Genomic DNA, 22,761 nt, shown 5'->3' with positions numbered 1-22,761 from the left:
GCGGAGGAGGAGGAGGAGGAAGAGGAAGCGGCGGCGGCGGGAGAAGAGGAAGGCGAGGAGGACTGCGGTGACGTGTGGGGGCTGCAGAGGCGGCAGCGGGGAAGCGCTTCCCATGGGCCCCAGCACTGGGCTGAGCGCTGCGGGGAGCTACGGGGTCGTCGGGGCGGGGGGGGGGGGGGTGGGCACACCTGGGGCTCCCGCCCTTCAGCCCCGTTTTCCAGATGAGGTCACCGAGGCCCAGAGAACGTAACAGTAACGATGAAGGCATTTGTTAAGCGCTCACTCTGTGTAGAGCACTGGTCTAAGCGCCGGGGGAGATGCAAGGGGATCAGGTGGGCCCACGTGGGGCTCACAGTCTTCATCCCCATTTGACAGATGAGGGAACTGAGGCACAGAGAAGTTAATGATGTTGGTATTTGTTCAGCGCTTACTCTGTGCAGAGCACTGTTCTAAGCGCTGGGGGAGATACGGGGTAGAGGCTCACAGTCTTCATCCCCATTTTCCAGATGAGGGAACTGAGGCCCAGAGAAGTTGATAATAATGGTGGTTTTTGTTAAGCGCTTACTATGTGCTAAGCGCTGGGGTAGATACAAGGTGCTCAGGTGATCCCACGTAGGGCCCACAGTCTTCATCCCCATTTTCCAGATGAGGGAACAGGCACAGAGGAATTAATAATGATAATAATGTTGGTGTTTGTTAAGCGCTTACTGAGTGCTAAGCGCTGGGGTAGATACAGGGTAATCAGGTGGTCCCACGTGGGGCTCACAGTCTTCATCCCCATTTTCCAGATGAGGGAACTGAGGCCCAGAGAAGTTGATAATAATGGTATTTGTTCAGCGCTTACTATGTGCTAAGCGCTGGGGTAGATACAAGGTGCTCAGGTGGTCCCACGTAGGGCTCACAGTCTTCATCCCCATTTTCTAGGTGAGGGAACAGGCACAGAGAAGTTAATAATGATAATGTTGGTGTTTGCTAAGCGCTTACTATGTGCTAAGCGCTGGGGTAGATGCAGGGTCATCAGGTGGTCCCACGTGGGACTCAGTCTTCATCCCCAGTTTCCAGATGAGGGAACTGAGGCCCAGAGAAGTTGATAGTGTTGGTGTTTGTTAAGCGCTTACTGGGTGCAGAGCACCGTTCTAAGCGCTGGGGTAATAATAATAATCACGTTGGTATTTGTTCAGGGCTTATTATGCACCGAGCCCTGTTCTAAGCGCTGGGGGAGATCCAGGGTCATCAGGTTGTCCCACGTGGGGCTCCCAGCCTTCATCCCCATTTGACAGACGAGGTGACCGAGGCACCGAGAGGTGAAGTGACTTGTCCAGAGTCACCCAGCTGAGAGGTGGCGGAGCCGGGCTTAAAACCCATGACCCGACTCCTAAGCCGGGGCTCTCGCCACCGAGCCCCGCTGCTTCTCTCTAAGGAGGTGGGACGCCGGCCCTGGCTCCCGCGGAGGAGCTCGCAGCCTAAAATGGGGGGAGGGAAGACAATAGGTATTTCAACCCCCATCTTACAGGTGGGGAATCAGAGTCACAGAGACCCAGGTCTCCCCGGAGGCAGGTGGTAGAGCTGGGATTGGCAGTCGTTCGTATCTCTTGAGTATTTACTGAGCGCCGAGCGCTGCCCTAAGCGCTTAGAACCCAGGTCCTGTGACTCCCAGGTTCACGCTCTTTCGACCAGGCCTCCCTACTTCTCCCGGCATTGATGATGATGATGATGATGATGATGATGGTATCTGTTAAGCGCTTACTATGTGCAGAGCACTGTTCTGAGCGCCGGGGTAGATACAGGGTCATCAGGTCGTCCCACGTGAGGCTCCCAGTCTTCATCCCCATTTGACAGATGAGGTCACCGAGGCCCAGAGAGGTGAAGTGACTTGCCCAAGGTCACACAGCTGGCAAGTGGCGGAGCCGGGATTCGAACCCATGACCTCTGACTCCCAAGCCCGGGCTCCTTCCACTGAGTCGCGCTGCATTGGGCCTTGGACATAATGCCACGGTCCAAATATCCACCTGAGGAGATAAAGTAAGGTTGGACTGGGAGTCTGGAATTGCTCTTTTACCTAGGAGCTGTAGGTTTATTAACGGGAACGTATCAGCCATTTTAATTTGGAGGTGATTCCCCAAGCCAGATGGGTGGTGTGCGGGGGTCTTTTAGGACCCTCAGGGAAGCAGCGTGCCTCAGTGGAAAGAGCCCGGGCTTAGGAGTCAAAGGTCACGGGTTCGAATCCCGGCTCCTCCACGTGTCAGCTGGGTGACTTTGGGCGAGTCGCTTCACTTCTCTGTGCCTCCTTGACCTCATCTTTAAAATGGGGATGAAGACCGGGAGCCTCACGTGGGCAACCTGATTACCCTGTATCGCCGCCAGCGCCTAGTGCTCAGCACACAGTAGGCGCGTAACAGATACCAACATTATCACTATTATTACTTCGGAGGCTACAGGAGTGGGGAAGTAAGGCCGATGTGATGGAGATACAGTAAGACCTCCGAACCACACGGATGGGTGTTGCAGAGAGAAAAGCGGAGGGGCTGACGGTTTGCAGGAGGAAAAGAAAGGGGGAAATCCGGGAGCAATCTGCAGGCGAGAAAGCCCTGGGAAATGATCATGGGGTAAAAGAGAAATTTAAAGATTCAGGTTAATAGGGGACCAGTCGAAAAGGATTGAGTTGCGCGACCGTGAGATTAGTGGTGCCGGTAGTTTACGAAACAGAGAGTAGAAGGTCTTAAGGAGTTGGTGGGTCGAAAATGTTCGGGAACTACGGATCAGGTAGCGAGAGATGTGACCGACGGTCTCTGGAACCAGCCTTTTATTTTGGTCTGCCATGGCCAACGAGGACACGGGGCAGATTGCTTAACCTTACTGGGTTTGTGTCTTTCTTACACACCGAGTCTGTGAAAATACATTCTGGGCCTGGGTCATCGGGGGTGACCGGTGCGCAGATGGTCGTGGCCCTCAGGGTGGAGGTGTGTCCCACTTAGCAGCGGGAGAGGTATTCGGTGGTCTTTACGGTATTAGAAATGTTGGTTTGCCGGGAGCCGTCCGCATTCTTGCAAGACCCCTTAGGTGCAGCGACAGGCTTCGTGTTCCCGTGCGCTCGCCCCGGGGCTTATTACGGTGCTTCTCTGTTCAGTAAATAAAATCGACTGACCGACTGACAGCTGGTGGGCGAAAAGGGTTCGGCCTGCGATCGCAGACTACCTTGAGAGGTGACGCGGCCTAGGGGAAGGAGCCCGGCCGCGGGAGTCCCAGTGCCAGGGTCCTAATCCCGCTCGGCCGCTCGTCTGCCGCGTGACTTCTCTGGGCCTCGGTTACCTCGTCTGTAAAAATGGGGATTGAGGTTGTGCGCCCCTGTGGGACAGGGTCCACCTGATGAGCTCGTATCTACCCCAGAGCTTAGTTCAGAGCCTGGCAAATAAGTAGACACTTAAATACCATTTTTAAAAAGGTCAGGGGAGTCTTACGCATTTTTTGGAAGGGCAGGCAGAAAAGCAGAAGTAAAACAAAGAACAGTAGATGACCAAAAAGAAGACCCGGCTGTCCTTCGCACAGTTTGGCAGACTAGAGTGGGAAAGGAGCAGGAGGGCATCTGGTGGCAGGTGGGTTGTTTCAGGGTGGGGCCCGAGGCCTCCAGACGGTCACTCTACCCCTGGGTAGACGTGGAAGGCCGAATCCCGGCAACTGACGCAGTTGTCGACTGACTTCCCCTCTAGACCGTAAGCTCTTTATGGGCAGGGTACGCGTCTGCTGATTCTGTTGCCCCGTACTCTCCCAAGTGCCTTACACCTAGGGAGTGCTCAACAAATGCCACCGACGGATCGATCGTTAAGCTGGAGTGACAGGCGCGGGGACCAGAGTGGAAGGGATGGACCCTGGTAATGTGGAGGGAGAAAAACGTCAGGATACGGTGACAGACCGAATTGGGGAATTAAAAACGAGGGAGGATTTCAGGATGGTGTCAAGTTGGCAGCCTTAAGAGACGGGAGGATAGTGGTGTTGTCCAGTGTGATGGGAAAGGTGGGTGGCGGAGAGATTTGGGAGGGAAGGCGAGGAGTTTGAGCTGGAGGTGTTGGGACATCTAGGGAGCGTCTCAGAGCCAGAAGGAAAACTCTCCATTCCCCGAGGGATCCTCTCTTTTAGCCCAGCCTGCCCCATCCCTGACTCTTTACGTAGGGAATCGCCTGGCTTTTGACATCGTTCCTCTTTTAAGGCTCTGCGGGGAGTTTGGCCCTCGGAGACGATCTCCGTTCTTCGGAAGGTGACGGCGCAAACGACACCACAGGCCGCGACGAGGAAAACGGCGATGCGGCCGAGTCTGGTGCCGGAACCAGTACAGGCTGGGCAGAAGCCATGGCGAAAATTCTCAGCAAAAAAACTCCGCAGAGTAGACCCACCATTCTGGTCAAGAATAAAGAGCTGGAGCAGGAAAAGAAGAAAGAAAAACAAGAGAGGCTGGAGAAAAGAAAGCAGGTGGCTCATCTAATGCTGTTGTATGAGATCAGTGGCCCGTTTTCTATCGGTACCTAGTTCTTCCTTGTAGTGTTTTTCATTGTCAAAGATGTCGTTATTGAGGAGCGTGTATTTTAGTTTGGGAACACGCAAGCACCTAGGTAGATTTAATTTTTGTGATATCTTTATAATGCCAAATTTGGAAGAATCGACCGTTCTCCTGAAAGAAGGAGAGCGGTCCAGAGTCACCTCGTTGACGGGTGGGGGGGGGGGGGTCGTCAGCCGTCGCTGTTAGTCCTGAACCTTGATCAGACAGATGGTTGATGCGGTAATATGTGGTCCCTCTCTCCCTTCCCACGGCTGGACGTGTTACCTTGGCAACACTCCAAGCCCCTGCTGGCCCAGGAAGCAGAAAACTGACAGTAACTCACTTGTGTCGCCCTCGTGACACAACAGAGGGGTAACCACAGGCGCTGTGAACCGAACCCAGAAAGCTTCTGCGACGGACCGAGCCAGGGTGATTTATTGCCTCCGTCCTTTTATAGACCATCATATCAAAGAATGCCTCGCTTTCAAAATGTCTGATGTGCTTTCGCATAACAATATTTATAACACAGCTTGATAAGAAGCGGGAGTGGGAAATGATGTGCAGAGTGAAGCCAGATGTTGTTCAAGACAAAGAAAAAGAAAGAAATCTGCAGAGAATCGCGACGAGGTAAGAAAGTGCTTTTGCACGTTTAAAAATGGACATAAAAGTTTGGGAAAGTAATCGGCGTCCAGACAGATTCGACTCTTAAGAAGTGACTACTAGGAACCAAGTGATCGATGCATAAGTCCGTACGTTTGCCTTTGGGTTGAACCGACGTGTTCGGAGGTCTTGGAAAAGCCGAAGAGTTTAGACGAGACTGGCATCCGGAGCGTATGCTCAGCTTGGCCGCTGTGCTTCAGCTCACCCTCTTGTTTAGACTTTAAAATATGCTCGTAAGTCGCTGACTTAAGTTGGCTCTCTGAAGAATCGCCGGTCATCTTACTATTTTGCGTCGTACCCGGATCACCGTTCACTTGTCCCGTGACTGACCCGTGACCCTTCTTCTGAATTTTGGTTTTCTCCCCCTCTAGATTTTAAGCTCCTTGAGGGTAGGGGACATGTCTCCCAAATCTGATAGATTGGACTCTCCTAAGCAGTTAGTACAGTGCTCTGCACACAGTAAATGCTCAATAATTATGATTGATTTTCTCCTATTTGGTTTACTTTGCACTCGATTCTGATTCGATCGTCGTTTCTGGTGTTTGTAGGTGAGCTGTGTGTAGCCTGAGATAAAAAATGATTCATCTCCCAAGTCTAGTCCCTGAGCATCATTCCTTAGGGCGACGGGTAACCAATCTCCCGCGTTTGTTCCTCAGAGCTTATGCCCTACGCTCTGAGAATCAGTGGGTTATGCTAAGACTTATCTCGTATGGCCGGTCCTCTTGCAGTTTTCACATACTCCTTCATTTCCTGGTTATTTTTTAATTTTCTCGCGTTAGAGAATGCAAACGTATTTGTCTCTTCTACCCCAGGGGCGTGGTTCAGTTATTTAATGCAGTTCGGAAGCACCAGAAGAACGTTGACGACAAAATGAAAGAAGCTGGAGGGTCCATGCGGAAACGTGCGAAGTTGATGTCATCCGTTTCCAAAAAAGATTTCATTAGTGTCCTCAGGGGGATAGAAGGCGGTAAAAATGAAGAGAGTGCTTCTGGGAAGACCTCCCAAGTCAAACAGGTAAGATTTTGGTAGCCTAGCCGATGCATTCAGCTTACTCGCCTGGCATTCTTTCAATAGAGGCAGTAAATACACGGTAGGTCTTTAGATTTCTGACGCTCAGAGCTATCGGGTGTATCTTGAGAGCTTTGCTCACATTAGGGCTGATGTCTGAAGGACAGCCTAGCCCGACACAGGGGGGAAAGAGTCCATTAGACCCCAGGGTATCGACAAGCTAAATGACGGTGGTTTATTCCTCGTCACTGAGTAGAAAATATCTGCCGGTAATCCCCAACACTGTCTCACCGAGTAAGAGGTTCTGACGTGGATCACCGATCACGTCAGCGTGCGGCAGAGGGACCTTTTCTTGTTCTGATGTCTGTTATGCGCTTACTATGTGTTAAGCACCGTTGGACTTGGACACGTCCATTTGCGTTTACGAATTGAGCTGAACGCTAGTCCGACCGTCGTGTAATACGCTCCAGCGGTTATCGGAAATGCACCCACCTTGGAGGATTCCTAACCGCCGAGATGAGCCGGTGCTAAAGTCCTAAAGATCTGCAAGGGGTTCTTTAATCATCTGGTTTTAGGATCTGAACTTTCCATTGTGTATCCACTATATCCACTCTTTCTTCAGGAGAGGCTGCTATTTGCGTTTTTTAATGGTTTGCCCGGAAAAGACAATGGATGGCCTCATGGGCTTTGAAGGTAGACCAAGAGGGAGGTCACATTTTGTCCCGATCAACTCCCGGGGTCGCCCTTTAAGAACGTAAAGATCAAGTGGTTCCGACGCATGGTCCAATCTCAGAAGGGTGCACTCTCCAAAATGCACATTGGCGTGTGTATTTAAACTTCGACGTGCTTGGTTTTGGGTGGAACAGTTCTCTTGGCACTAATCCCGAGTAGTCAGCTAAGTGCACACCAGCGTGAAATGCTTTAATCAATCAGGAAACAACAGTTTCTGTCATATGTTTTTTGTTTGTGTTGTGGGGAGACGTGCTGAAACACTTCGTGGCACGAAGAGCATTTAGGAATTTCATGTAAATATGGTGTAGAAATATCCTTAAAAAAAAATCCTTGGTTAACTTAGCATCTGACTGGATGCTGACATGCATTTCTAAAGGTCCCAAGTGTGTCCGGCCTTCAAAATTCAAAGGACAGAGATTGTATGTTTATGTAATAATGGTGCCCACTGGTGATGCTATTTTCAAGGGTCTGTCTGCAATAATTGTAAACATGGTTTGGGGATTTATAATTTTCATTGAAAAAGTCACAAAAGGGAGATTTGCCACTGAGCGCTTACTCCAGGAATTCTTTTAGAAATCACTCGGCAATGGAAGAGACTAGAAAAATTGCATTTTCATTTTTGAATTGTTTTAGCGTCAAAATAACTTTTAAAAGAACTCCTTGCTTCGGCTTTGTGGCTTCCGTGAAATGTCCTTTGCTACTTTTTGACCGCTGAATCCCTTTTTTATTTAATCACGTCACTGATTCTTGCTATTTTCCTTCCATTGAGGAAAATAATATAAAATCTGCCACCAGAGCATTGAGATTCAAGCCAGTGTCACTTCTTTACAGGTCATCGCTTTCCAGTTTTGACCTTATGATCCTTTTTTCCCTACAAATGTTTTGATTTCAACAGGTAGTAACAAAGAATGAACCTCTTAAATACTACATTTACAAAGAACGGCTGTTGGTTTTCCCAGTATGCGATCCAACTCTTCCCCTGCCTCCCAGCAATTTTTCCTAAAATAATCCATCAGTCAGTATCATTTTACTGAGCCCTTACCATGTGCAGAGCTCCGTTAAAGCACTTGCGTGAGTGTAGTAATGCAGACTGTGAGCCCGTTATGGGGCAGGGATTGTCTCTATCTGTTGCTGAATTGTCCATTCCAAGCGCTAGTGCAGTGCTCTGCACATAGTAAGCGCTCAATAAATGCTATTGAATGAATGAATGGTAGACACGGTCCTGGTTTTCATTATTTTTATTTGAAGACCTATCCAAATGCCACAGAATATCGCACCGTTTTATGAGTTGGGCAAAATGTCATGAGGGAAAGGGAGTGATTTATGAAGGGTAATGAGAGGGCATGATGCACTTCCCCCTTTGCTGATGCTGGTGCTAATTCATTCATTCGGTCGTATTTATTGAGCGCTTGCTCTGTGCAGAGTACTCGGAAAGTACAATTGAGCAACAGAGAGAGACCATCCCAGCCCACCTATTACTGTACCGGGTGCTGTCATCTTCTTTAGCACCCACCGACTGGAAACCGTTCACTTGAGCTTCTTTTGCTTTTTCCTGGCGATGCCGTCTTTTGCCGCTTGCCTTGGGAAGACTCCTCTTTGGTGTGAAATCCTCTGCACCATGGATAATGTCCTATTTGAGTTAAAAACCTCCTGCTGCACGGTGTTGTGCATTCAATAGGTGGCACCCGTTAAATATATTTAACCGACTGGTTTAAATGTTTGGGCCCTTCTCTTCTCTTCTTTAATAGCCAGCCCCGACAACTATATAGTCCTCTTATATCCATTTGACGTCATGGGGAAAATGAGGATGCCTAAAAGATAGCACTCACTTTCAGGCCCACTTTGTCTTCAATTATCTGATTCCAGACCTTTCTTTTCTTTCTTTTTTTTGTGTGTGTGTCTAGATACAGAGATTCAATGGCTGATATTTATTGAGCATTTACAGTGTGTAAAACATTGTAATTAGTGCTTGGGGAAGTACAGTAGCTAGATGGGATCCTTGTCCTCAAGGAGCTTACAGTCTTTAGGGGGAGACAGGCATTAAAATAAGTTACACATAGGGAAAATGAGTAAAAGGATATGTATGTAAGTTTCGGGGGCTGGAACGAGAATCTGAGTGCTTAAATGTTAAGCATCTCCTGGTCTAAATCTGGGCCTCATTCCTAGGAGCAAATGCCACGGCCACCTGGAACTGAAGAAGCCAACTGTCACCCCAGCAGAGGCTGTTGGCCCCAAACAGTAAACCTCAAATTCTCCTGTACCTCATTTCTTGGACAATGCGCCGTTGTCACATCACTGTCTTGTGACTCACAGGGAGCCGCTTGCAACCCCTCTGACTCCCGGAGAGCTCCCAGCCGGCGATTGGCGGGGAAGGCTAGGGTGGAAGGAATAAACCCTCTCGGAAATATTTTGTAAAGGCCTTCCTTAGGGGGGCAAAGGAAAGGGTATCCGTACGCCCAGAGTGGGTACCTGCCCCCAGATGCCAAGAAACTTCATTCTTTTTCGTTATCCTGATTCTCTTTAGGGACGAAGCGGCTTTGACCCTGCGTGCCTCGTCCTCCTTTTTCTTGCTTCTCTATTCCCGTCTCGGCAAGTAAGTGGTGTGGAAGGAAGATGGATCGTCAGATGCCTTTTATTTATTTGCAGGCTGTCTCACTGTGTTTTTTTGTAGGGACCCAGATCAGGCTAGCTGTTTACTTCATTCTTATTATGTTGCCAGAGGAGTCATTCTTTTCTTTCACCTCTAATTTTGTGCCTGAGCTCTGGGATATATGTTTGCACATCATGCATCTGCTTCTGGTTTATTCAGGTTTACTTTTTTTAATCCCGTAACTGCAAAATAAGGAGCTGCTGTTAAAAGTTTGCTTGTTCCATTTGGAAGTGTAGCCCTTTCGCAGGCGTTGTCAGCCCAGATGGGAGTAATTACTTTCCTGCAAGTGTGCCAGAAACTTTGCCTTTCGGATCGCTTGCTGTTTATCAGGGTATTTCTTAATCCTTCCTTGCCCACTGATGTGAAGACCGTTAGTGTCCTCGGTGTTTTGTTTTTCTCTCTCTCATGTTTCTGGCTCGTGAATGCTTATTACTAGACAGCCTCTTTTTTGAGACGTTAGAATGAAGTTCCAGAAAGATGTACTGACTTGTTTGGTGCGATGACTGTTGAGAGACAGCATGCTATCAGTAGCAAAAAAAAGCCATGGGGCACGAAAGCGTTTTAGCACTTCCAAAAGTTAGAAGACATCTGTCCGAGCCTCGGCTTCCTCGGTGCCCGGCTTTGTGATCTGTCACTTAAGCGACTCTGCTTCAGTTTCTCCATCTTGAATTTAGACTGAGACGACGGGGGTGATTTACTGTTTCGTTTTTGGTTTTTTATGGAAAGTCAGTAGTCCTCCGACGTGAGAGCTGTGGCCTCGACGAACTCTGTCACATAGTACAGTGGAGGTCTCACTTACTGCCGTGGGCGTTTCTCTGGGCCATTTTGTAGATGGCAGCTTGTAGCCGGAGAGGCATTTTGAAAAGTACGTCCCCATATCATCGGTACTGTTTTGTCCCAATCAACTCGTGAAAACACACGTAATTGGAGAGCCAACTAAGCTGGGTTGTCAGTGCAAAGAAACAAAACATGGTTGATGGAGTTCAGAAAGGTTTCACATGAGCTACTTGGCAGAACATCACCCTGACAAGAGGTGGGACCTCCATCAGGTCTTTTTTTTTTTGGCCCTGAGGGACAAGGTCTGCTAGCTATATAGTAGGGTTGCTTCTGTGTGATACAGGACATTAAGAATACCGGGAGCGGAGGTGGCTTAAAAGATTGGTGCATGTCCTGTCGGTCATTCGGTCAGTCAACCTGTGGACACCAAAGATTGACTTCGGCACTGCTCTTATAGAGGCTCTGGAAGTATCCGGGGCTTTTTTCAGTTCCACCTCCGAGGTAATCTGAATTCTCTTAACTCCCTCCCAGAGTGAAAGTCTGCTTCACTCTGTCTTAAGAAACTCATATCTGCGGTTCCCACCGCAGTCCATTGGCTGTCCGCCACTCTCCTGGGTACTGTTTGGTTTGGTTTTGGCCGGAGGAAGAGTGTTCTGTCATTTCCATCTGCCCTCAGCTTCTTCAGTCCTACTGTAGTGCTTGGTGTTCAGTTGACATTCCTCAGCCTGATTGCAATCAGGAGCCTCCTTAACCTGAGCATGTATCTCATGTCCTTGCGTTCCGTCCAGCAGAGCCGTTTTAGCGATGGGAGGAGTGATGCATCGCATTCCGCCTCATCAACGGAATCGACAACATCATCTTGAATCATTGATTAATTCGTGATTCGTGAAGAGAGGTGAGGAAGAATGTAAAGTGAGCGTGGCACCAGTTTTTCAGGAGTAGCAATTAGAAAGTTGTGGTTGACACCTAACAAGCAAATCCGAACTGTATTTTGCAAACGGGTAAAAATACGAAGCTACGATTTTTAGCCTTCAAGGGCAAAAAATCCGCTTCCAGACTGATCCTCAGCTAGGCTGGGGTCCCGAAGAGAAATCGTCGGAGCAAGGTTCCTTCAGGTTTCTCATTCTGTTTTCAAAAATATTTGTATTAAAAGTTTGTCTAAATAGGCATCATTTTAGTACAGATCCCTTCATGAGCACTTAGATTTTGCTGACCAAGGCGGTTATACGTTTTTTATTTCAGACATCTTTCCTTTTGGAATTATTAATTATTTAGCTCAAGGTGGATAGGCTGATGTTGTTTCATCGGCAGTCCAAGAGGCGCTCCGGTTTCCGTGCAGAGGGCGAGCAAAAATAGTTACATTGCCCAGTGCACGGGCGAACTTAAGGATCTGCATTATGAAAAGAGGGTTGGAGAGTAGTGCGTGACCACGTCATCTTTCATAGTTGAAGAGGATGTTGTGATGGTGAAGTTTACTTATGTCTGGTTGTGTGACTGAAAAATCAATCGATGGGATTTATCGAACGCTTATTGTGTGCAGAGCACTGTACTGAGCATATGGGAGAATTCAGTACAACAATTAGTAGACAAATTCTCTTTCCACTAGGAGTTTCCAAGCTAGAGCTCCGTTCCTAAGTGCCGAGGGTGGGGTGAATTATCAGATGCTTACGGAGTTCAGATCCAAATACATAGATGCTCCAGAAAGGGAGGGAGGAAAGGAAATGAGGGCTTATTTAGGGAAAGCCTCTTGGAGGAGGTGTGATTTTAATAAGGTTTTGAAGGTGGGGAGAGCGGTGATCTGTCAGATATGAAGCGGGGAGGGAGTTCCAAGCCATCTGGTCTGCCTTTTTTTTTTTTTTTTGCATTGATATTTAATTGCTCATTTTGTGCCCGATACCGTACTAAGCGCCGGAATAGATGCAAGCTAATCAGATTGGGCACAATCCCTGTCCCAAATGGGGCTCACAGTCTTAATCTCCATTTTGCAGATGGGGTAACTGAAGTACAGAGTTTAGTGATTTGCCCACGGTCACATAGCGGACAAGTGGCGAAGCCGGGATTAGAGGCCAGTTCCTTCTGTCCCCCAGGCCTGTGCTCTATCCACTAGGTCATGCTGCTATTTACTAGGCCACGCTGCGTCCACAGTCTGTCGACTGTACTTGTCGATCAGTGGCATCGTTCAATCAGTGGTATTTACTGAGTGTTCACTGTGTGCGGAACACTGTGCTGTGAGCTTGGGCGAGGACAGTGCACTAGAGTTGGAAGCCACAGTCGCTGCCCACCAGAAGCTTCCTTCCTGTCTGGAGGTATGCAGTTTTCAGCTGGGATCCCATATTTCCTCGGACTTTGCTTGATTATATCCTGAAGACATCCCCTTGGTTCCCTTAGTTTTCAGTGAGCCCTCTTCAGCCCTCCCATAGAGTAGCTCTTGGCGAATTTTGCCGTCACCATTTGTCCTCACGAGAAGTCCACCGAAGTTGTGCTACCGAAGTTGTGCTCGGCTGGTCATAGTTTAGATGCTTGTAGATTGTCTTCGTTTCGGGACTTTCGTTATTTGTTATCCTGCATTCTCCCTTGATGGTGAGTGTAAACAGAGAGGGATGCCGATGGAGCTGCTCAAGAGTCTCACAGACGTAATAAATATTGGTCAGGACAGGGGGCCTTATGTAGTCCTTCAGTGTAGTCTGAAGCCAGATGGCACATTACCTCTACACTTCTACAGAAGAAACTGATTCCATTTTTCCTTGCCTAGGGAAGTGAATTCTGTGACAGTATTTAGTTGCTAAAGAAGGGCTTGGGTTGTGTGTTAGACCAAAAGACTTATCCTTGCATAACACGGACTGACTGTGCAGCCGTTTGTAATCATTTGTGCATTGTTTTGGCAGTCTCGCTTGTATAGCAACACTTGAATAACCGTCTTTAGGAATTTCGGTGATGCACTTAGCCTGTTGCGTTGGAAGAGTTTCCTGGGGAAGTGGAAGCGTATCCTTACACCCAGAGCTTAGAACGATGCTTGACACATAGTAAGCGCTTAGCGAATTCCGTATTTTTTTTTTTTTGGTATTCCTTAAGCGCTGACCGTGTGTCGAACGCTGTTCTAAGCCCCGGGGAAGGTACGGATTAATTGGATCGAACGCAGTCCCTGTCTCACGTGAGGCGCACAGTCTTAAGTAGGAGGGAGACTGGGGAGTAGGTCAGTCCAAGTAAATTTGTGCCAAAGCCCATCGTTGCATTCTCTGATGTGGATATGTACGTATATGTGTCCCCATTGGATGAGATGGGACACCTTAGCTCTGACCCAGCCGGGCCCTCGCGGAGCAATCCCTGAATCTCGCCGAGAAGTCAAGATTCACTCAGAGAAGTCAAACTCACTAAGCATTCGCTGTTGTCGAAACACTGGAGTTGAACCCGGTCGGTTGGATTGAGAGCGTGAATTTAGTTGTAGGCCAGAGAAAGAAAAAGACTTTCCCCTCCAAATCATATAAAATGCCCTAGAAAGAAGACAACGGCGAAGCAGTGGCCGGATAACTAAAATGGGATTCGGGTGGGCCAAACGGCAGTTTTCGACTTGGCCACGTGCAGTGAAAAGCACCAAGAAAGGTGTGAGATTTAACTAGCGTCTGTCCGTTCAAAGAGTTTGTTCGGGCATTACGCGGCTGCAATTCACACATATTTTGCGTAGGTGCAAAAACAAAACAAAATCATCTTCATATTTCAAGAATTCCGTCTGGAGCGGCAACCGTCTCCTCATTTTGGTAACCGTTGCCACGGAGTTGGAAGTGATGGCTGAAGAGACCACTGAGAGGCATGCATTTGAACAATTTGTGGGCTCCCTCGTTTGATCTTTTTGCAAATATACAGTCATCCAAAATGTCTAATCCTATTAGAGTTTCTTTATTGGACTTGAGGTCTGTGGTCTCCAAAGCTATTTTAATTGGAAATTTAATTTAAGACTTTAAAAATAGGTGTTTTGGTGTTGGCTGAGGTTTTCATTGCCCAGGGTGTCATGTAGGACTTAGTTGCAGCTTGCCCAGTTAATTTGGCTCTTTGTGTTTTTAAAGGTCTCTTTGTGTGGTTGGTAGAGGGTGGTGAAGCAGCTTTGTTCTTGCACTGTTTGAAGATCTCTTAGAGCCTAAGTAATTCCAAAGTGCCTTTTTTATTGCCCTTCTTTGTTACTTTCAAAATCCTGCTTTCACATTCCTTAAATTCTAAGCCTTTGTTATAGATCTCAGTCCATCAAGCACATTTCTCTTGTATACAGAACCAGCTTCCAATCTGTGATCGGTCACTAGTGATTGATATTTACTTTTTCCCCGTCAACCCTAAGACTTGGTTAATTTGTATCAGATCGTCAGGTTGGTGGAGTAAGCAAATAGTGAGAGGGGATAGTTACATATTATCGTAAATGTTTCCGTGGACTGCCTATTCATATATCGAGATGCATTTATTTCATATATCTCGTTGGTAATCTTTGCTGAAAATATGACTGCAAAGCATGATAGCTGACCAACGATTCTTTCCTCTAGCTGGGGAGGGCGGCTTCTCTTGGAGAGCCACGCCGATCCAATTTGATAAGCCCGTCGAGGGCTCAAGCCGCCCGAACGGCTCCCGGCTGCCTCGGGGAAGAGGACGGGTGGTTTGGGAGGGGAGGTGGTTGAAGAAACAAGAAGCAGCCGTTCTCCTGTTCCTCCAGAGATGCGCTCGTAACCCCGGTGTGCGCCTCAGCGGCCCACGGGATCGCCGACTGCGTCTGCAGCGGTCGTGGAGATAGCCTTGGACTGCCACTGGGAAACGGGTAGCCACTTCCCCCAGTCGACCGGCACTGCAGCTTGCCCCACCCCCACCTAGGGTATGGAGGAACGTCCCGGCAAGGCATCCCTGGTTAAGTGGCGCTTGGTTAGGTGCGGTCTAAAGTAGATCGAAGAAATATAGTTCCTCGGCATCCACGGTAATGCTTTGCAGCCATTGGGAAGCATCAGTCGTGGAGGCAAAACATGAAAACGTAGCAAAGTTTTTCAGAAAGATTCCCGTTGCCATTAGAGCTCATTTCTTGCAATGACATAAAGTATTCTTGCGGGGGGCAGAAATCGCAGACAGCTGTCAAATCTGATTTCCCATTTTCACCAGGACCAAAACTTTTCAAGGAGAGTCATACAGGGAAGGCGTGAGAAGGAACTGGGCACCGCCATACACCCACGCCATTCAAGTTGCTTTAACCTGACGTTTCAGCACTTTAAAATCCCGAGATCTGATACAGGGGTAAAAAACCCAGTACTCCCTGCGTTTTTCACGAATGCCTTAAAAGGCCGCCTCTTCTTACAATCAGCGATTTCAGTCATGTTCTTCTTCAAAGGCCGTCGAGTTGTTTCCGATCCGTAGCCACGTCAGGGAGGTGTAAAATCGTTTATAATTTCTTGATAGCCGCGTGATCGCCTTCTAAGTGTTTTGGACAGTACTGGGTTTTGTCGCGTTAGGGTGCGTTTAAAAATCTCCAAATTCCTCGGTCACCCATCCGCTATTTCTTACGTCAGAGTAGCCAGTGGAGGAGTGGGGATTCCTTGCAGAGGTCACTGGGTGACCGACTGCCCTGCGCAGGTCTCATTTACTGACCGGGAAGCATCGCCGTCCCTAAATTGCCCCCTTCACGTGGCAGTTCATCTCTTTGCTCTCGCTTGAGAGTCCCAACAGGAATGCCTGGAATTCCAACTCTGTAAACAATTCAGCTTAATGTTTGTTTGCTGGAATGCCTGAGTAGATTCCGGCGGGGACAAGGAACGACTCCCTTATTAGAAGGGAGAGTGGATGTGACCGCATACAGAGCCTCTGGTGGGAACAGGACAGAGACCACCTCTACCGAAGAAAAATATGGTCTCGACGTAACAAAATCTGGCCCCCTGCCAGCCTGTCAGCATTCAAGTGGTCAATGTAACGTGACTTCCTGGAGTGGAGGTTTGAGAGGAGCAGGCTACCCACTTTCAAGGCGGGAGCGTGGTAGGGTGATCGGGGAGACCTCTTCCCGAAACAGCCATAAAAACTGTTTACTGTTGGCTTCTAGCGGCAGCAGGCAGCCCAGCCTGGCGATTGGAAGTGGTAATTCTTCTTTAGCGTGGGACAAGAAGCAGAGATAGAAGTGTAAAGTGAGGAAAAAAGAACGACAAAGTTTTAGAAGCACCATTTCAAGTACGGCTGGTTTTATCCTGATCAGTTTTAAGTCGTGCTTGCAGTGCGTAAGGTGGCTCCAACTGGTAGTTACCACCTCATCTTCTGAAATAAAGGCGATGACAGAAAAAGAAAGTTATAGAAGAAGAATTGGAAACAGTGAATTTTCAAGTTGCTCTCCAAGAGTATTAGCCTAAAAACCGTAGGCAGATCCACTCTTCCGTCTCCACGTGTTGAGGAGTGTTCAGCAGTGCTTCCAAGTATCCTGCACTTCACTTGGAGGTTTGCGTCGTTGCGTTTCTAATATAAAATAATTTCTTGGGTTGAGTTTCTTTACAAGGGGCCCATCCTTTTGGCTCTCTTACTAATAGTCCAAGTGGATATACAATATGAGACACTGTACGAACCATATACGTAGAGGAAACTGGTCTCGGACCGGTGGAGGGGAACGATCAAAGTGAACCCCTCCTCTCCTGCCTGATTAAGGATCGGTGGGTGGGACTATTAGAGGCCAGAAATGATCAGAGGGCCATCATCCAGGGAAAGAAACTTGCCCAAGCTCCCTTCGGGAGAGCCCCAGAAAGTGTTTGCTGGGCCTTCCGAAGGGTGAATTCTTCCTATACCATCAGTCTTAATTTGAAATCCCCCAAACTTGGTGCCACCTGGAAAACCAGTAACGTTGAGCGCTGCCATCATTCTGAAGGTGGAAAGCTTTATTTCCCTGATCCAGGGGAAGGGGGATGTCGCACACATCCCACACTGGGAGCTGGGGGATTTATACAACGGTCTCCTGATGTCAAACTTTGGCAGAAGAGAAACCTCTTAATAAAAAAATCTCAGAGCAGCAGGAGTATTAACGGGAATTTACCTGGCAAGTGCTGAGATGCAGTTTATTTCATTTAAATGAAACCAGATTAGAGTCTGAAAATGGAAAGCATGAGCATTCTTGTGTACAAAAATTGTAATGAAATAAAGTCCACCAGTTCTGGAAATGGATTTAATGGTTTTTTTTTTTATTTTTACTAAAGAGAAACTAGGTTAGGCGTCGATACTTGTTTGATGTAAGGCATTAAAATTAGCCCATAATCCCTATTTTGGAAGTTCTGTCTTTTTTTTTTTTTTAACCTTTTCTCTAGGAAGTGGAAGGAAAATTGTTTGGGGATGTAGAATTGCTAACATTATTTTTTGAAGGGCTTTCTCCATCCTTCAAATTGACACTAACTACCTCTGTGTGATCGTGATCAAATATTTGTGTAAATGCAAACCAAAGATTTTGGTGGGGGGGAGGTTGGAAAGAAGAGATCATTTGCTCTTTTACAGCATCTGGCTTCCATTGAGATTCTGCATTTACCCAGTTTTCTTTTTCAGTTGATGTAGGCACAGACTGTCATGTAAGTTGCCCGAGGTCACTGAATGAGTGCGTCTGGCAGGTGGGCTCAAAAACAAAAAAAGCAGACCACCAGATTTTCTTCTGTCCCACTCACAAGTGCTAATAAGAGCAGCCTTGCATTTTATGCCTATGAGATTGAGAAGCTGAAGTGCATTATGAGTAGACCGTATTGTTGATTACAAGCACCGCTTAGTAATGCATACGACATTAGGAAGCCACCAGGTTACTCTGGGAAAAGCCAACTGGCCAGACAAATTTAATCCCTCACTGTAATAGACCTAGTAGACGAGAGTAGACAAGGCGAAAGCAGCAGGTGGGATTTCTCTCGATATTAGTAAGACTTCTGATTTAGCCCACGTGACCTCTTCATCGTTGGGCCGCTGAACTGCGGTCTTGGTTGAATGGCTGTCGAACAGATGTGCCGTCGGCTTGGGTCACACCAGACATCTTAAGGCCGGAAGCGTGGGACGCAATGAGTCGTGTTCCGTGGGAATCCTGGGACCGACCCTGTTTGATATCTCTATTGCTCCCGCAGTTACAGCGCCCATCAGTGCTTACTTACCAAGTCGTCTGCGGAGTCTAAATTGTCCGGAGTCGCTGACGTGTCGGAATAGGGTTCAAAGTGACCTAAAGATACTGGCAAATGGGTACTGTAAAACCAGCCTTTTGTGTGGAGAAATAAGCCAAATATAAATTGGGGAAAGACTCTGTATATGTATGCCCAGTTCTCCTATTATGCAAGGATAGCATGCTCACAAAGCCCGTGTAAAGGAAAACTCCTGCTTTTATCCCCCCCAATGATGTGTACAAAGCCGTTTCTCCCGAGAGCGTCTTCGGTGTAACCAAACTCCGCATCGAGCTCACCGGATAACTCTCTGATCTCCATCTTACCTATACAGGCCTGGCCTGACATCACCAGACAGCGCTCTCCATATGTAATTTTAATTCCCGGAAGACTGGAACACATCTTTAATAGATGAACGTCCCTCCGGCGCTTAGGCTCAGTTCTGGGGGTATCCCAACTTAGATCGATATTTTTCCAAATTCCAAACGAAACGGTCGCGGGTATCGGTACAGGCCCGACTAACAGATGCCAAGTTCCCAGGCACGGCGATAGATAATTCAAATACAGTCAAAGGCGATGTATTATTGTGACTGAGCACACAGTTAATGGATGCTGAACGGTAAAGCAAGGGATTTTTAAGAGATGTAGACATGAGATGAAGCTACAGATATCACCCACTGTCAGTCGATGCAGGTCTCCTCCGTTGCTTAGTAGAATGCTCATCACAAAGTGGGTACTCAGTCGAGACTAACGGACCGGATAACGGTGGAGTGTTTAGGATTTTTTTTTGTTTTGTGTTCGGCACAGAGAAAGTGTTGATCGCTCTTTGAATCACTTTATATCCCTCAGCCTCTTCCACGTAAATGTGTAATTCCTCATGGAATACGACTTAAAATTTTTAGTAAACCATATCAGGACTGACCTCTACCGACTCGATGTAGCCGAGGGATGAAACACTCTGCTATTCCCGCCCTCTGCCTTCTCTTTTGGGTTCATTCGTTTCTAGAACGCAGCCTCCTGAGCTGTAGGCTCCCCCTCGTAGGCCGTAAGCTTCTTGTGAGCATGGGACTTGTCTCGCGACCCCATTATGTTATAGTCTCCCAAGTGTTTAGTGTAGGGCTTTGCACACTGTAAATGCTCAGTAAATAGGATCGATTGATTACTTCTGGCCCCGGGTGTGCTTCTCTTTTGGAAGCCTTCCAGAAAGTAAGGGGTCGAGTAGACGATCTCAGGGTTTGCAGTCGAGGTGATGAGCCGGGCAGTTAAATCAGAGCTGTTTTTTGACCCCGGATTACTCCCGTCCGATAAAGAGGACCCAGCAAGACCAAGGACAACTGCCTACTACTCGATGCTGTCATTAGGGACCCAACCTCAGAGTGCCTCCCTCCTGGGTTAGACTGTGGAGCATTTGGGTTGTCCGCTCGGTCACCTTTATTCTTCGTTCATAAGACCGTTCCGTTTTCTCCCCGAAATCAACTTCGGACTGGTGAGGTTCAACCCCCCTCCCTGGTGGGCTTCAGTTTTAGTCGTCTTTTGGCAGGTCTGGGGAGAAGCAGCACAGGCTAGTGGATAGAGAATGGGTCTGGGAATCAACAGCACTTAGTTCGGTTGAGTCCGTACGCGCTCAACAAAGTCCGCAGTACTGATGATGAGTAAGAACGACGATTGAGCTCTCCTAGATTGGAATCCTAGATTTGATTTCCCCCGAGTAGACTGCGAGCCCCTCCTTTGGGCAGGGATTGTCTCTATCTGTTGCCGAATTGTCCGTTCCAAGCGCTTGGTACAGTGCTCTGCACGTAGGAAGCGCTCGATAAATACCGTTGAACGAATGAAGAGGACCTGGGCTGTCAGCCCGGCTCCACCACCTGCCCGCCGTGCGCCCCTGGGCAGGTCACTTAACCTTTCTGCGCCTCAGTCGCCTCGGCTGTAAAACGGGGGATGCGGCGTGTGTCGTGTGGCGCTTTCCCAAGCGCTTAGTACGGCGCTCCGCACGCAGTAAGCGCCCCGGAAATACGAACGAACGAGCCCCTTGCGGGACAAGGGACGGGGTCCAACCCGATTAACTTGTTTCTCCCCCAGCGTTTAGGGCGGTGCTCGGGACGTTTAACGAGTCAGTAGGCTTGTGAAAATCTAAATGGTCGTCTCACCTCGCTGGCTTTTTGTTCTTGCGGGGTGGGGGGAAGGTTTTGGGGAGGTGATCTCAGTAGCCGATGACTTAGCTGTGAGTTAGAGCGTCTGTATTGCTGGAGCTGAACCACAAGGTGGTAGCAGCGGCCCACGGAAAGGAGGCCCGCATCTCCTCGTCCCCGCGCTCCCCTGACGCGGTGCCCCGCTTCTCATGCTGCACGCGAACCCAAATGCGTCCGCGCTCCTCGTGTCGTGCGGTAGCCCCTTCCAAACGAGGCCCGCGTCGGTCTGTCTTCTAGCAGCAGCGGGCCTGGAATAAGGTGAATATGCCATTTGGGCCCCGGCACCGACTCGAATTACTTTCGCATTCGTTCTTGTCCCCCACGCCTTAGGACTCGCGCAGGTAGCACAGGAATCGCTCCCAAGAAGGCGGTTTAATTCGCGGGTACCGAATAGTCAGCATTTTAAATGGGGCGGCGCCTTTCTCGATTCCGTTCTGGCTTTCCGATAACCTGGCAAAATTTCACCTACCGAGGTAGGGCCCGAGCTTTCGCGAAATTACATGACGCGTTCGCTTGGAGTGTCGGAAAGGATTTAAATGTCCGGGACCAGTCGGTGCAGAATGATGATTTGGCTTTCTAAGACTTATTTTTTAAATGAATTGTCTTTTTAGTATACGATTTGTCCTTTGGGGTGTGTCTAGTCACAGGGTGAAAATAAAATCGACTTACAGTTTGTCTGGGTTTCATTTCTGTTGTTAAATTGAGTTAGTGGAATTTGTTTTTGTTTGGGGATTTTTTTTGGTGTGCGTTTCTTTAAAAAAAAAAACAAAAAAGCTTTATTAAGTTAGATTCTGACCTCGAGTTCTTTGGGGGTGTTTTTCAGGCCAAAGTGAAATCAGAAGAAGGCCCAGGTTGGAACATATTGCGTGATGACTTCATGATGGGAGCGTCTATGAAAGACTGGGATAAAGAAAGTGATAAAGAGGACAGTGCAGAACCTGGCTCTGACAACGGACAAGATAATGAAAGTGACTCTGACAGCTGAAAATGCAGAGAAAAAAGAATTTGATTTAACTTATCTAATTTGTTGGCAAAAACTCCTATTTCTTGAACACGTTGCATTTTGGGGATTACAGAAGTACTTATCCCGCCCACCCCCCCCCTTTTTTTTTTTTTTTACTTTTTGGAGAAAGCGAAAAAACCTTCCTTCACTTACCCAATTTTGAATTTTCCTTTTAACATATTAAATGACAACATTCTGAGATATTTTCCAAAATGTGTAATTTTCTACATATTTCCAAACTATTTTGTACAGTTTAAACAGAGGTGTCCGTCCCACTGAACGTTCATGTGCCGTGATCATTGAAAGATTTCATTTTAGCCGTGGATATCGACGTGCAGGTTTCCCTCGCCAAATGCTGGGGATGGGATCTGGAAATTTGCTCTGCTGGAGGAGACTAAAGGTCGATGGGACAAATGGGGTTAGCGACTCTGGCTCCGGTCACACCAAGATTCAAGAGTGTCTGACTCGGTCCAAAATAAGCCTCGGAAGCCAACGCGCGGCATAAGTATGAGTGATAGCGAGGAAACCTCATTTTTATGTTAATTCTGTTGGTTATCACGGACAGCTCTAGAAAGATTTTAATATATCCCCGGTTCGGTCAGAACGTGTGTTTTCGTTACACAGTACGACTGGAGTGATGTCAGGAAATCAGAGTGTTCGCCCGAGTCCGAGCCCGTGTACAGAACGCTGCTGCGAGATCGAAAGAACGTGTATATATGCGTGCACGGGGTGTCGATCACAGTGAGTGCCATGTGGCGGGTCTCCCCGAAGGCGGGCTCTGGTGAGAGTGCGCGTCCGACTTTTAAGAGAACCGCGCCTTCGGTTTCCCTCGGTGATGCCGCTGATGGTGAAGTTTACCAAAGGATGGCCAAAAGGCCAAGGGGGCATCAGTAGTCCCTTTTGTAGTCGACATAGTGTCTGTTTTTGTTTTCGCTCATTAAACCCGTCCTCTCAAAGCTACACCGTCCTTGTTGACAGTTGGCGTGCCCAGCAGGTCTGTCCGCCAGGGTGTTTCTCGGCTTTCAACTTTCAACACCACGTTATCCTGCACCCAAAAATGTTCTTTCCACCCACATGCGTGGGGCACCCCATTTCAG

At 48.1% G+C, this 22,761-nt stretch overlaps 1 protein-coding gene across 1 annotated transcript; it reads left to right on the top strand.

Annotated features, from left to right (window-relative positions):
* The first annotated feature begins 37 nt into the window (after positions 1–37).
* RRP15 (ribosomal RNA processing 15 homolog) lies at positions 38–21,987 on the top strand. Its single transcript, XM_029047203.2, has 5 exons — positions 38–67; positions 4,205–4,464; positions 5,061–5,158; positions 6,004–6,205; positions 21,485–21,987. The coding sequence occupies exons 2-5, from the start codon at positions 4,345–4,347 to the stop codon at positions 21,644–21,646; spliced, it is 582 nt and encodes a 193-aa protein (XP_028903036.1). The 5' UTR covers positions 38–67; positions 4,205–4,344; the 3' UTR covers positions 21,647–21,987.
* The last annotated feature ends 774 nt before the right edge of the window (positions 21,988–22,761 follow it).

The sequence above is a fragment of the Ornithorhynchus anatinus genome, chromosome 19, assembly GCF_004115215.2.
Source record: "Ornithorhynchus anatinus isolate Pmale09 chromosome 19, mOrnAna1.pri.v4, whole genome shotgun sequence".
In the NCBI taxonomy this organism is placed as follows: domain Eukaryota; kingdom Metazoa; phylum Chordata; class Mammalia; order Monotremata; family Ornithorhynchidae; genus Ornithorhynchus; species Ornithorhynchus anatinus.
Note: the sequence above shows the minus strand (reverse complement) of the source record. Positions and strands in the feature narration are given on the sequence as shown.